This window comes from Lycorma delicatula, chromosome 7, assembly GCF_047948215.1.
Source record: "Lycorma delicatula isolate Av1 chromosome 7, ASM4794821v1, whole genome shotgun sequence".
Classification (NCBI taxonomy): domain Eukaryota; kingdom Metazoa; phylum Arthropoda; class Insecta; order Hemiptera; family Fulgoridae; genus Lycorma; species Lycorma delicatula.
Genome location: NC_134461.1, coordinates 58,453,877 through 58,470,036, shown reverse-complemented (window position 1 = coordinate 58,470,036; position 16,160 = coordinate 58,453,877). Strand labels below are relative to the sequence as shown.

The 16,160-nt window shown below is 30.1% G+C and overlaps 1 protein-coding gene and 1 long non-coding RNA gene across 2 annotated transcripts in view; one reads left to right on the top strand and one right to left on the bottom strand.

Annotated features, from left to right (window-relative positions):
* The window catches only part of LOC142328077 (paired mesoderm homeobox protein 2-like), a 60,897-nt gene that overhangs the window by 22,038 nt on the left and 22,699 nt on the right, over positions 1-16,160 (top strand). The window contains exon 2 of the mRNA XM_075371559.1: positions 6,926-7,098. Within this exon, the coding sequence (XP_075227674.1) occupies positions 6,926-7,098 (173 nt within the window). The remainder of the gene's footprint in view (positions 1-6,925; positions 7,099-16,160) is intronic.
* Positions 1-16,160, bottom strand: part of LOC142328078 (uncharacterized) — a 193,506-nt gene that overhangs the window by 173,573 nt on the left and 3,773 nt on the right. The window lies entirely within an intron of this gene.

Genomic DNA, 16,160 nt, shown 5'->3' with positions numbered 1-16,160 from the left:
AATAAAAAAAGAAACTAAAAGAGAAGAGGGTAATAAAATGGTAAAAAAAGGTTTCTTTATTAACTGTGCAATAAAGCCTCGAATGTTGGTGGTATAGCGTTACGACGATCGTATCGTAACAGTATTCGAAAAGCGATCAACCGAGACAGAAAGAGAAAAGCGTTGACATTCGGTCAAGGATTGATAGCTGTAACAGACAAAGCATGAGGACTGAGTCGTAGCAGGCAGTCAGGCAGCCCCAGGGTTGCAGCAGCAGTTCTGTCGCCTTGATTTATGCACCTATTAGCGCGGCTACGCCACATTACCTCGCGCCGTGCCTCTGTGAACAGTTCAATTAGCTACGCATACTCGCGACATAATTATCCCTCTAAAGCTGCTTCCTGCCAGACCTCCTTGGCAATATTCCAATACACATTGCTACAATAATAAAATATATAGATTATTTGTTAACAAATAATAATATTCTTCTTAATGAATGAATAAAAAGAAAAAATAGATTAAAAATCTTGAATAAAATTTGTTAATTATTATTTACTAAAAGGATAAAATATGGTAATAAACGGATGAACTGTGATTCGGTTACTCTTGGTTACAGACTTCAGTAAAAGAGCCAACTAAGTGGGTGTTCCAAAACTAAATCAAAGAATTTTTAAATTTCCGTTCACACCGGAAATTTATTCACAGGTGAACTTTGAATAAAATCTTTTGAAATACGTCATAATTTTTAATAGCCTATTCTAAATTTACCATTAAAAATATAACAAATTAATATAATTATATAAGAAGGCCGTGTGTCGGAATGATGTGAGAAATTAGATGGGGCTTACCTCTAGTATAAAAGGCAGAGAGTTTGAGACGAAGTTGAATCGTTAACGCTCAATTCCTACCACCATAGTGTTATTGAACTCCAACCACACATTCAAGCCTGCCGATCCAGATATCTAACAAGCTATATTTACACTGAATAAACGGGAACGAAAACTGCTGAGTACAGACCCTAGATCAACAAAGATGTACTAAATATCAAGATCCGTGTTTCCCAACTTGTGGTCCGCGGACCCCCGGGGAGCCCCGAGAGCTTGAAAAGGAATTTGCAGGACGTTTTATTTTTATTAAATTTTATTTTATCATATGGCTCATATCTGGGATATTTGTAATGTACATTTCAGGCTCTCCAGGTCCATGGTTGAACTGAGAATGTACAAGACTACACTTCATTTACACTCATACATATCATCCTCATTCATCCTCTGAAGTATTAACTAAATACTTAGCCTCCGGTAATTACCGTAGGCTAAACAGGAAAAGAGAGAGAGGTCCATGGTTTAAGTAAAATTTAATAAGAATGTTGGTACTGTTACTGCTTCCCTTTGTGGAAGCAAAGTCCGCTGGGTCTCATCCAGAAACCCGGGATGAATAGTTATAGGAGATGTTATCAGATGAAACGGGTGTCGTACCCAAAGAGGAGTTCCGTAGAGAATATCCATTTCCATGTAATACTTGGCGGGCGCTGAATCGATTTGGAACTAGAGTGGACAGAAATCGAAATAATGCGATGAGTGGAGGGTAGAAGTGATTGTTGAAAAATCCAGAAAATGGAATATCTCTCCTGTGCCCAAATATGGGAGAGGCTTGCACACATGCAGAAATGCTGCGAGGCTTGCACACATGCAAGTGACAGGCGGACAGACCTGCTGAATAATAAAAGTGCAGAAATTATGGCCTTATTTCATTGGCAGACACGAAAAGTAGGTAAAAAATACATCAACTTTTCCAGCAAAAACTGAAGGCTTAGATAACGTGTAAAAGGAAACTTAACTATATTGATACTATTAGGAAACTGATATTCTATAATAGAAGAAGTCTTTTATCCCTTTAAATTATAAGGCGGTTGGAAATAATATGCTAGATGAAAGCAAACGAAATAAAAACTAGGCTTTTAGAATTTATCACTCAGTATAAAATAATGCTTAAAGCTTTTTAAGAATCCTATTTTACAGGAGTTAAACTAACAGATGTGTGAGTTTGCATATTATATACTGATTAATCAATATGTGCGCGCGCCCACACCAGAATGATGATTGCCAAATTTTTTACATAATCTACAACTGAAAAACATTTACATCAAAATTATCGAATTTCTACGAAGTTAAAAATTGTGTGATTTTTCAAGACTTAAATCAAAATTTTTAAATAAACCATCATTCATGAAAATTGTCAGTTAAGGATTTGCAACTTGTAAGGATTTGTCGCCCGCTTTTCCCGTTTAGCCAGAGGGTTCGGCTCCCTGGACCACCGCATTGTTCGCTAGCTTCATGGTTGTGAGAATAATACTGATAAATAACATTAAGATATTCAGGCTTAATAAAAACTTGAAAAAGAAACTAAATTACAAAAGACAGAATAGCAATTAAACTGAACAGAACTTTAACGAGGAAGACTGCACAACCAACTTCAGGTGACTTGGTGGCAGAAATATTACAATGAATTAATGGATTAATTTTTTTTTTTCTTCAATGAATATCTTTAATTCACAATTTCATTCGCCAGGGGCTAGGACCTTGATCTATTACTTAAACCCTTTCCTGGAATAAACGAAAATATTCAGCAAATTTGAAAGCAATCAGTCCGTTGGTTCTCGTGCTATACGAGAACAAACATACAGAAAACAGTTTAAAAGATACATTCGTAGCATGATAAAGAAAGATAAAAAGAAAATTAGAAAAAATGTAATGGAATAGAATATTAACAAATTAAGACAAAGCTCCTATAGTTCAAGGTGAAGAACATATTGTTTGTTTTAAAGAAGTGAAAAGCGAAGGTTGAGGATCTGAAATGATTGCTTGTTGGAGAGGTACGCTGAAAATTACGGGAGGAAGATAAGTAAAATAAGCATTAAGTAAGAATAAGAAATCAGCGTTTCTTCACATATTAAATACTTCTGACCCTCTGCTAAACACATTACTCTTCTATAAAACAAATCAGAAAGAGATGACGGAATTCACATAAGATTTTTTTCAACGTCAACAAAACTTTTCTAATTTTTTGTTGTTTCCATACTACAGTTCTTTATACTATAAAACTTCATATTATAATCCTTTAAGCTAGCATGTTTTTACTGGAATATAGATGATGAAAGGCGCTTTGTCTTCTTAAGACCTAATGTATAGGTTCGATTTATTTTATTATTTTCTGAACAGTCTAGCTCTTTACGTACAAATATTTCACCGATGTACCGATAATTAATCATTATTTTATGAAGTTATATCCTTATATATCAGCTTAATACGCTAGAACAGTATTCAAATTAGTATATACTTGTTTTTTTTTCAAAGTATAACTTCTTATAATACATTACTTCATTTCAGAAAATGTGTATATATATTGTCGCCGAATGGCTTCGACGGCACGTGGAACTTATTAACCTTATGGTAGTCCTGAGAAGGGCTGTTTTCGTCGAATGGCTTCAACGGCTCGTAATTCATACCCTTGTAGTGGCCCTGAAAAGGGCCACCACAAGGGTATGGTGGCCCTTGTACACTAACCTAACCTAACCTAAGTGCACTAAAACAGTTGAGAAATTTGATGTTGTAAGCATTGCAAGCGTTTATGTGCGGAATAATTATGGATTTAAAGAATATTTCACAACACTTTGATTTTCACCAATTCATTTTAAAAAGTACATTATTACTAAATCTGTTCTTACAATTTTCGATATTTTTATTATGCCTAGAATAAATTAGACTCAAAGTTTGTCAAGTTTGACAATAAATAAATAATTTCGGAATTTAATTATTAAAAATTTAGAAAACAAATCTAGTTACTCAATCCGTTTTTATTTCATGAAAATCGCTTATAAAATCATGAAAATATTTGGGGGATTGCGCAAAACTTGTTTTTTGCTTCTGAATGCTTAGATAAGGAATCCTCTTAAGTTACAGTCAATTCATAAGTAGATTTACAACATATAAAATTAATAAGTTGCAATACATTTTATTTAAAATATAGAAAAAGCTAATAATATTCATACAGCTATATCAGATTTACTCATGCATGTTGAATATTCTAAGAATTTCCTACAATCTACGTAAAAATTTCTAAAGGAGCATTTTTTTCAGCAATTTGTTCAATGATTTCCTTTGGACGGCCATAACTACGTGTAGGATTCAAGTGCTTGTTGAAATGAGCATCTTTATTTATTGGCATAACGAGGTTCGCTAAGGATAAGACTATTTTTTTTACTTATTTCTTTCTTACTTATCAAAAGAGGAAGTTTTTTTACTTAAGAGCAGTCCAATTTATTAAACCTTGTTGAAGATTAAAGCTGACCAAAATCCGGTTTAATTTTCATAAATACTAATATGAACTATTTTACAAATTCTCGACAATATTAATATAAGCTGTACTTGATCTAAAAGTTACAGTCAAATCTCTAACTATTTTCAAAAAATAAAGTAAAATAAATTCAACCTGATAATAAATGACGTAATTCTAAAGCAAAAATACACGTGTTTAATTGTTATAATCATAAAAGTTGTACTTAATCAGACAAAAGACATAAACATTTCTGTAAATTTTATAACTGTGCTCAGGAATTTAAAAAAAGATTCTTGCGTAGTTACGCGTATGATGACCGACTTTTCGTCTTTTATTTTGTTCCCTTTTGAAGAAGTATCACCTCGTACTAATCTAAAAATTTTACGAAAAGATTTTTGATCCATAGAAAATAATTACGCATCAAAAACGCATTACAATATAAAGATAAAATAAAAATTTCAGTACTTGGAAAAATATTTCTAAGTACTCAAGTAACTAGGAAATAGATGTCACAGATAAAGAAGCATCAACGTTTCAACTTGCAGTATCATAACGAACTACGCTTCTAACATGCCCCAATCAAATTTTTTCGATCTAAAAATGAGTGGTTTTTTTTTACTGGAATCAACTGCTGTAGTTATTAACCCGATTGAATTTGTAGCGTATGAAAAATACCTTGCCAAACCGGGATTCAAACTCGGGATCTCCGGATGAAAGACCAAAACGCTACCACCACTCCGCCAGAGATCGGCACAACTCAAGAATGATTTAACCAATCTTCATTAAATATTTATTTGCACAATTTTAAATACACTACTACAGCATAACTAAATTTCAATTAAATTTATCTACTGGTTTTGGAGATCTTCAAACGAAAAAATTTTACATAAGTATATAATATATATATACATACATACATACATACATAAGGAAACCCCAATTTAAGTGAATAACATTTTCATACTTCTGATACCTAGAATGTAAGAAAATTCGTTTTCTACCCTCCACTCAAACCATGTAACCGAAAGTAATACCATCCTTTTCTTCGAAAAGTCGGTAAAAAAGTTCCTAACTAGATGAAATTTGGAAAAACTGATTTTCATACAAAAAAAATTACATACCTCTATACCATGTTATACTATTATCAGTAAGTTAAAAAAATTATCCCTAAGAAAATCTTCATAGTTATAAACAAACAGGTTTTTAATCTACTAAAAATTAAAAACCATAACTCCCAAAAAAAAAAAAACTAAAAAACGTAGCACGGTTTTTGAAATTTTCATTTGATTTTCAAATGAACGCATTTTGAGCGTGATAGTGACCAACATTACTTTTTAATATAGGTTCATTACTAATATAGGAAAAATAAACGAACGTGCGGGTAACAATTTTGTATACTGTATAATTTTTTCAAATTTAAAAAAAATCATAATTTTTCTACAATTTTTATTGATATCTTAGGGAATTTTTGTGTCACGATAAATTAATAATTTATTATGAAACCGTAACACAACCACGGAAATAAATTAATCAAATTTACTACCATAATTTATTCATTGAATATCGTAGCAACTTAAAACAACTATTTTCGATACAAATAAATCGATACTAAATATACTATAGATTATCGATTTAGAATCATACGTATAATTTTTTGTGACCTTTTAGTAACATATATACAAATTTATATAGCTTATGACAATCGTATAATTTTTTTCTAATTTTTAAATTTATTTAAATATAGAGCCTATAACACTTCCGGTAACGCGTAAGGATACCAATGCGGTGTTATTTATCAAAATCGGATCCTAAATAGATTAAAATAATATTAATGAATTTTTATGAGTACAACAAAAATAAAGTCATAATATGTTATAAAAATAAAAATGTTCTACCAATCTTTTTTAAGCTTCGCTTGAAAATTCATAAAACATTACAATAAAATCAAGCTATGAATTATTAGGATATAACAATGTAATAAATACTAAGGAAAAATAACGATAAAAGTAAAAAATAATTTCAAATCGTTTGTTTATACATGTACCATAAAACTGTTTTTTGTTTAAAATATCTATCGATTTATCAGAAAGAGATCTATTGTTGAACCATCAGAGGAATTTCATTAAGAAAGGTAAATTTATTTGATAAAAACAAAAGGTAAATCGATTTATTTTTTGAAGAGTAAGCCTAAAAACGTTATATTAATAAAAATAAAAAACTGGTAGAATAAAATTTCCTTCGTTTGAATAACATTAAAAATATGATTAAACAACAAAATGATTTAATCTCCACTCAATTTCTAAAACAGTTCTAATAAAAAAAATGACATAACTTTTGAAGTATACTAAAATTTAAAAATTAATCACTTTTTTAAGATTTTATTATAATTTTTTTAATATTTTGCATGTCGAGAAAAATGTGAAATATTTATATTTTACTCAAAAAACAATGAAGTCCTTCGTAAATATTTCTTAAAGTAAAACTTATTCCAAGATGTGTTAAAACATAACTAAAACTGGCTATGTAATTTTGGAGTTAATCACATTTAAACAGATAAAATAAGATATAATATTTTTGTTCAATCTTTCTTAATCTCTTAATTTTTCAGATGAAGAAGATGAAGAGGGGAAAAGGAAAGGCAAACAAAGAAGAAATAGAACGACCTTTACAAGTGCACAACTTAGCGCATTAGAAAGAGTTTTTGAGCGTACACATTACCCGGATGCTTTTGTTAGAGAAGAATTAGCGCACCGTGTCGGATTAAGTGAAGCTCGTGTACAGGTAAATAAAATAAACTGTGATTGAAAGAGCCGTTTATTGTTGATTATAAGGTCTTTTATTTTTAGATCTTTTATAATTATTTTTAACCTTATTCTATTATTTTCTTCTTTAATAAGATTTTGTGAAAATTTTCTTAATTATTAGTTTATTTTTTTGTATGTTATTATTAAAAATATGAGAAAATTTAAAAAATTAGAAATATAACGTGAAAATTAATTTCTTAGACCAAACCTTATCATTATAATTTTTTTAATTTTAATCCGAACTGAAATAGATATTGATTTTAATTACTTTTCTATATCTCATTACTACTGTACTTAAATTATTATAAATTTCTCAAAAAACCCTTTCGGCAGGGCCGGAAGGCGGATGTAGATTTCACCAGTGCTAAGTAGGGGATAAAAAAGATTTCCACAATAATGTTAAGAAAAACTTCAAATTTACTCAATACGACAATGCTTGCATGTGAAAAAAGTTTCACATGTTTAGCATACGACAAGCCCCATCTTCTTACAATTCCAGCAACATTTTGGTCATCCCTTGCCGCAAGGATTGATCATATCAAATATTATTTCAGACAAAAGTTTTAGGTAATATTTAGAGGACTAACGGCAACTTTAAACCAATTCGATACTGTGCGTATTAAGGAAGGTATAATTTTTTTTGTGTTCTAAACCCCATTTTTTCCACCTCCTGGGCCAATGGTTGGTGATTTCAAAAAGCTTACTTTGATAAGTTCTAGTCCCTTATTCAAATAATAGTAGGAAGTTTAAATGAATTTGATATTTACTCAATAAGAAAGTTATAGCAATATTTTTTTTCGAAAAAGCCCCCATTTCCACCCCCATGGTCCGATTTTGCCCATTAATGAACTCGACCGAGATTTTGGGTCGTTATATTTTATGAATCAATTTGAAAGCGATTGGTGCAAAATTACGGCAGTTATCATGTCCAAAAGAATATAATTATATTATACATATATATACAGAGTGTCCCATATAAAACGCAACTCATCAATCACTCATCCATGAAATTTCAAAAATCAAGCTTACTCCCCTACTCGTTACTGAAATGGACTCGTCCAACATCTGAACATCGCGGCGACGCAGTAGAAGACTACCGATAGTAACAAAAGTGCAATCATAACGTTCAGTGTATTGCTAGAGACAAGATGGTGTTTTCGCTAGATGAACGTGTTTTCATTGTTCAGTCGTACTTCAGTACGAAATCAGTGGTTGCAGTGCAAGATTTGTTTCGCCATAATTACCCAGATAAACCAGCTCCTAACAAAACATCAGTATTAAGGTTAGTTGCAAAATTTAGAGAGACCGGTTCTGTTAATAACAAGGAACACAAAAGATCTGCGTCAGTGTTGGATACAGATACAGTCACTGAAATCAAAGACCGATTACTCGCCTCGCCAAATAAATCGATCAGACGTTTGTCTGCTGAAATTAATTTGTCTAAATCAACCGTTCATCGGGCGACCAAACAATTATAATTACGACCTTATCGCATTCAAACGGTTCATCTACTTCTTGAGCCCGACAAAGAAAAACGGCTACAACATTGTCAACGGTTCCGTCGATTTCTGCGTGAGGGATTTAATGTTATAGATTCGTTATTTTTCACAGATGAAGCACGGTTTCATTTGGATGGCTACGTAAATAGCCAAAACAGTAGAATTTGGAGTGCTGAAAATCCCCACGTTTATCACGAAAAACAATTACACCCGCAGAAGTTGGGCGTGTGGTGCGCGATATCGCGGAAGAAAATAATCGGTCCTATTTTTTTCGAGTACACAATTAATGCAGAACGATATCAGAATATTTTATATAAGTTCATTGCACTCTTGGAAGAGGAAGACAGACACTGCTGGCTACAACATGACGGTGCGACATAGCACTACGCAGGTTCAACTTCTGATTTCGTTGAGGAATTCTTTGGTAATCGTGTTATCGGTCGAGGCTTGTGGCCACCAAGATCTCCAGATTTGACTGCGGCGGATTTTTTTCTATAGGGTTACCTCAAAGAAAAAGCCTACAGAAACAAACCACGCACACTTGAACAATTGAAAGTCAATATTGAACAAGCTGTATTAAATATCCAGCCACTAACTTTGAAAAAAGTTGCAAGAAACGCTGTAAAAAGAATTAAAGCTTGTATTCAAGAAGATGGCGGCCACTTCCAACATTTACTCTAAATGTAAGGTAATGGATGGTAATAATTTTACATTTACACATGCCTTTTTATTATATCAATAAGGTTGGGTTGCGTTTTATATGGGACACCCTGTGTATATATATATATATATATATATAAACCTTTGAACTGACGGTGGTTTTGGAGTCTGGGGATGTGAAACGCGAAGATATGTCGAAATTTTCCGGAAGTCGGATCATGGTACCCATTACAATAGGTAGCTTTCTTATGAAATCTACCTGAAAAATAGTTTGAATACAATTTTGAATTATTTTAGAACTGCAAAATACTCATATCATTAAATATGTTAGATATGTACTCATATGTTATGTTACATTTAATCATGAAAATAAGTTGGATAAACTACGATAACTTTTCAAATCCCGCGGGCTAGTACGTGGGTAATTATGATATAACAGTTTTGCAACTTCTATATGGTAGTTCAGATTGTTACATTATGCTGTACTTTACAGTACTATTTATATACTAACATAATAAACTAAATATTATATAATGTTAAAATTACTTCTTTTATAAGATTCTTTAGTAGAATCTTGAGTTAAGAAAAAATTGGGTATACTTAGAATTAAAAACTGATAAAAACGCTTTTCATCGCCTCGTTAAAAAAATCGATTTTTTAACAAATAAATAATTAATCGATTTTTTTTTTGAAATCTAATTAGATTTTTTAAAATTAAATCTAACACATCCAAACATTTAATTAATGAAATAATCAAATTAAATTATTATTTTTATCTAAATAATCATAAGAGACATTTTAACAATATTGTTATTTAACGTATAATCGTTCGTATGAAGAAGCATGGTGGGTGCATTGGTCTGTTTGCTATATATGCGCTCACATTTTTATTTTAAATGAAGCGTTTCTTGGTAAAATGAAACAAAGTAGCACACTGCATTTGCTTTATCTTTATTTTCGTTGCAGGTTTTTAAAAAGTTATTGAAACTGTAAGATTCGTACTTCTCGTTATCATAAATTTTGTCTTGCATATTTTGGACGCCTCGTTTGGAGTTAAACTATTACATATTTTATTCTCTATAAATACATTAAATATTTATCATTTATATTATTATATATACTCAATTTAACTATTTAACATGAATCAAATTTAAGATTGTCATTATTTTTCTTCATTTTGATTTTTTTGTATTGTTATAATTATTTAAATTATGTTTATAAATATTTATCTAAAATTATATTTGTGATTTGGGGATAAAAAAGGAAAAAATTGGGGTTAGAGTTATGCTAAAAAATCACAATTCAAAAATAGCTAATCATTGTAAAAAATTTTGTGGTTGTTAGTAGGCTAAATTGAAGAACGTTATTTAGCAAGAATTAGCAAAAACATTTAACAAAAATCATCCGTAATAATAACATAAACCATGTAACAATTTCGTAGCGGGCCATAGGCTCGCCTTTTTTATATTAAATATTATTAATCAATGCACGAACCAGTTGGTCGGGTTTTACGAGCATCAACTGCTAAGGTCATTACCCCGATGGCAATTTGTAGCGTATGAGAAATGCTTGCCAGACCGGGATTCAAACTCGGGACCTCCAGAATAAAGGCTGAGACGCTATCACTCCGACTTAGACCGGCAATTATTTTATTAATAAATGGATAAAAAAATATTACAATTTATTTTATAAATTATTCTAATTACAAATGACGGTAGCGCATACGTTGAAAAGCGGTTTATAAAAACATTATGATTATATCAAATTTAAATCTTACCCTACAAAGGGCGTTTGTATGAATGTCTGTCTGTGTGTGCGTCCCTCTTAGTTAGCATCGGAATGTAAAGACCAAAGAAAAAAAGAAACCTTAAATAATTTTTTATTGTACATAAAAAATAAAAGTAGAAAAAAGAAAATATTTTCTTGGAAGGTGATTTCGACATGAGAGAGCAGGAAAAATTTAAGAAATACCGTTTTTTTTTTTAATTTTTTAAACGATTTTTGTTTTATTTAAACAGGTAATGATAATTTTACAATAAAAGCTTCATCATAGATTACCCCTACCCCATTTTAAGTAACTTTTTCTCATGTAACATTACTTTTCCACTATATGAGAATAAATAACCCATGCCAGGAAAGTAAACTTACAACTTGTCAGTTTATTTTTATACTTTTTTTCGTAAATGAAGGAAGATATTTTCCGTCGTATTGTAGTTTGATATTTAGTTTGTTTTCTATTTATATTGTATGATTATTTTAATACAAATTGAATCATATATTTAAGTGTACAAGTAAATCTTTCAATTCTTGATTGTTTTTATTTTCTACTGTAACTTTACGTTAGATAATTACCAGCTCTTTTTTGAAAATTTAATATAAATCTTAAAAAAATATTTCTAGTTTAAACTACTTACAAAAGTTGTGCATTCTATTTTATTTCACAGTGGTAACATAATCAGTATTATCAAACAACATGGGAATCCACTTTTTATCAAATACCGATTTTCCTTCAATAGAGCTTATAAGTTTATTTGGAAGTATGCCAAATTTATAACTATGTTATTGAATGAGTTATAATTCTTTTCACTTTTTTAAACATTAAATTAACATAAACCTTTTCATTTTTAATCAATACTCTTAGAACTTAGTAAATATGGGTGGAGAACAGTTATATAAAACAAAAATATGTGTTTTCAAATCTAAATATAAATATTTAAGTGTATATTATTGTGTTCATAGTTACCATACGGATTGGATTTAGAGTTATGTTTTGTAAAGATATAAATGTTAATCACGATTTGATAAACTAAGTCATGGACGCGATACGACAAACAGTTTTAAATTAAAAACCGTTAAATATATTTCTTTTAAACTAATGGTAAAATTAATTGGAAAAATTAAATCAATAAAAATAAAAATCGGTTAGAATCCATGATTTATATCAGCCCATGAATTAGAAAATAATGAATGTTCATGAAAGGCCAATTTAATAATAAGATATATTGATATTTTAATGTCATTAAATTTTATTAAAACATGAAATCGTACTTCATATCTCCATAGGCAAATTTTTATAAATGAAGGCAGCTTTTTCTTAACGTAAGACTGCAATTTATGATGAAATTTAAAAGTTATTCAAAGTTAAATATGTAAAATATCCTATTCAGACCGGAACATATAATTAATATATAAAAAAAATGTATGCCATGGAAGAAAAAAATTGGCAATAGAGCATATAAGGACTTGGGACAAAAAAGGCGAGATATAACTATCGACTGCCTTCTACATCTTCACCTTTGATGAGATTCCCTACGCTACACTTTAATAGTTTATGTGATTAACACATCAATAACCCATTAATAGAAAACGCCATACCAAATTAAAAGATTTTTGATCCAGGCAATCCCAGGTTATTAATCAAAATAAATGTTAACATACAAGCGTACGGATACATATGCGATATGTATGTGAACGATCAGAAATTTACTCCTTTTTTTTCATTTTTCGATTTTTTATACATCATTACTTCAAAAAAGAGGAAAGATAATTTTGGCACGTTTACCGTAATTTTACTTTGTGGTAGTATATATATATATATGCTGTATTGTAACGTGAAAAGGAACTTCCTCGGCATAAAAAAAAACGGGGTAAAGCCATTATTAAAATTTATAAATAATAAATATAAGAAATAACATTAATGTAAGAGTATGAAAATGCATTAAAAAAAAATCAAAAAACTTAAAACTCATTAATGGCAACATATTATTTAAACACGCTAAAAAGTCGATTTAGAAATTGAGGGTTTTTTAGATAACTATTTACGTTAGCTTATTTAGTTATTCATTGTAAGTTAAAGAAACTTTATTGTATTCTAACTTATTTTTGTCATGAATTCTATTTTTTATCTCATTGCACTTTATTATTAATTTAAATTGATTTCATTCTTCAAATAATCTCTTGACTGATATTCTATGTAAATTAATAACAATATTAAATACGTTGCATATACAATTCTGTACTACATTTTATTCTGTATTTCCTTCATTACCGCTGTTGTAGAGGCGGTAAAAGTAAAAAGCAGTCTCTAAACGTTAACCATATGTGAAAAAGTTGACAAGGAAGGCGGAAACTAATCTGGACAGTTCCATGTTAAAAGAGACAGGCCCTCAGATGTTCGGATGTTGTAGATTAAGTCAACACAGTACGCGTGTCTTACGGTTATGGTCTGCCAACATTGCAAATGAGATAAATTCATCAACTTCTCCTGTTGAATAAGTATTTATAAAGGAACCATTCTGGTTTGTGTAATTAATTAATAATCATAATTTTAATATTTTATTTATTTCAGAAGAATTTTTATCAGTGAATTAAAAAAAAAGATTAAATGAATTTGACTAAAAATAATGTTAAAATAGATTCCTTATAAATAACTTACAAACAATAAAATAAAATAAATAAGTTGAAACACCTACATAACTAATTTGAAATACATAATTCTAAGTAAACCTAGTGTACAAATAAACCTACATTAGTGATATTAATGTAGGCACTTGAAATATAATGGAAAACGTTCCAGCACCTTATTTCGGTTTCCCGCAACTTACACGGGAATAATTTACGTAATTTTATAAACTAATAAACTGGTTAAATAATTACCATTTACCAATTTTGAACTTTATACTAACTAGTACAGAAATTAATACTGACGAATTTTCAGACTCCATAAATCGTATAAGACGAAATTGTTTAAAATAACTATAATAATTAATAAATGGTTGTAAAAGTAATATGAATTTATGAAGGGAAAGGAAAACAAGAAAAGTAAATAAGAACTATTGATGACAAGCACGTAAAAGAAGATAAAGAAATAAGCGTATTTTTTTATAATACGTAAAAAACTTTCAACCGAGTCAGATGGGAGATAAACTAATGGAAATAATAAATAGTCAAGAGTGAATTAAAAAGATAAGAGATTAATTAAAGAGTTGTTACTGAGGCAGAAAAATAATATAAAAATAGTGATGAAACTTAGTGGTTTTACCTAAATATAACAAAAAAATCTAGAAATTGTAAAAGGAAGACAAATAAATTATATAACGTTCACGAATGACTTGGTTTTTAAAGGACGTAAAACACAAAATATTTAACGAATGATTTCAAAATTAAAAAACACTATGACAAAATATGGAACGAAATTGGTTAAAAATATGTCCCAAAATTCCCGTGTATAACACTGGCAATATACAATAAATGGATATAAAATTTAATTTTAGATCAGTAAACGTTAGAAAGCAAGTTCTTTTTGAATTTGTTCGCAGTTTCTGAATTATGCGGAGATAAATATAGTATTGTCAAGGTACCTACCTATAATCTAAAAATACTATGAACATTCTTCTTATAATCCGTCAAATCTATTTTAAATCTAGTCAAATTAAAGAAAAAGGAGATAAACAGCATTTTTAGTCGGCCTTCGTGGCGCGACTGGTAGCGTCTCGGCCTTTCATCAAGAAGTTCCGGGTTTGAATCCCGGCATGCATGGCATTTTCACACGCTACAAATCATCTATCTCATCCTCTAAAGTAATATCTAACGGTGGTCCCGGAGGTTAAAAAAAAAGCATTTAATCCCTACGGAATCAATATCTGTTCTTAATCAAAACCGTGTGATCACTGTAAGATGAAACGAAAAAATTGACAGGTTAAAATTTAATGGCTATTCATACATAAAGTTAAACGCTTAAATATTTTTACATACATAAGCTTTAAACGTAATAAAAATATTTTAAGCAATAAATTGAACCACTTGTTTTTTTTAAAATTTTAATCGGACTTATAACATTAATTGAACTGATCAAATAAATTTTACCAAAATAGTTAAAACATGAGTTATTAATGAAAAGTCTAGTAAGACTTTCTCGAACGAACATTCTTATTGCTGTTACTTTTGCCTCAATTATTAATTCACTTCTAACGAAGTCATTATCTCCAACTTCTACTTACGCTAAATTAATATAATTTATTTATCTCATGTTTTGGGGATTTTATAGCTTACCTTCTTTTCAATTATTAAAAAGTTAATTTTTCCACCATTTTGGGGTCTTAAACTTGATTTACAAAATTGATATTTATACATTTTAGTACAATACATAAAACACGACTGGCCGATCGCGGCCATTCGCGTATTTTTCTAATCCTCTAACGATGTTTAATCCAAATCCGAAATCAAAATCAAAATACGAACAAAAAATGTTTACACACATACATTCATATTGGATTCAATAACGAACTGTTCGTTCGTTGAAAATTCTTATGTAGTTCTGCGCAAGAAGACAGACTTCGTAAATTTAATTTGGTTTTAATATATTTAATTTGCTTTGATATTGCTAACCATAGATAAAGATCAACGTTCAACTTGCAGCACTATAACGAATCAATCTTAACTAGTCCCGCTCAATTTTTTTCGACCTTAAATTGAGCGTACCCAAAAACGATTTAACCAATCTTGATAAGATTTTTTGAGCCTTCCTTGCCCCCCCCCCCCGCCAACTTTGAAGGCCGAATACTATAAATTGAGACTTACTTATTTAAGCTCTCTCATCGGGGAATATTCTCAAAGAGAAAATCGCGATAACTCAAAAAACTAAAAAATTAAAAGGGAGCTTAGAACCATATTTCCAGCTATGTGAAACGAGCACATTGTTGGCCACCATTTTGGATCCGGCGATCAAAGTTTAGTTTTAATTAAATCATTTTTCTTGTGTCACTGAGCTCTTTAACAAATGACCGTTTGAAATTTTTGAGTTGCCTTCCCGCTACCCAAAAAGCAAAAAGAGTGAAATATATGTTCACTGAAGTAGGAAGTAGCCCTATATATAATTTTA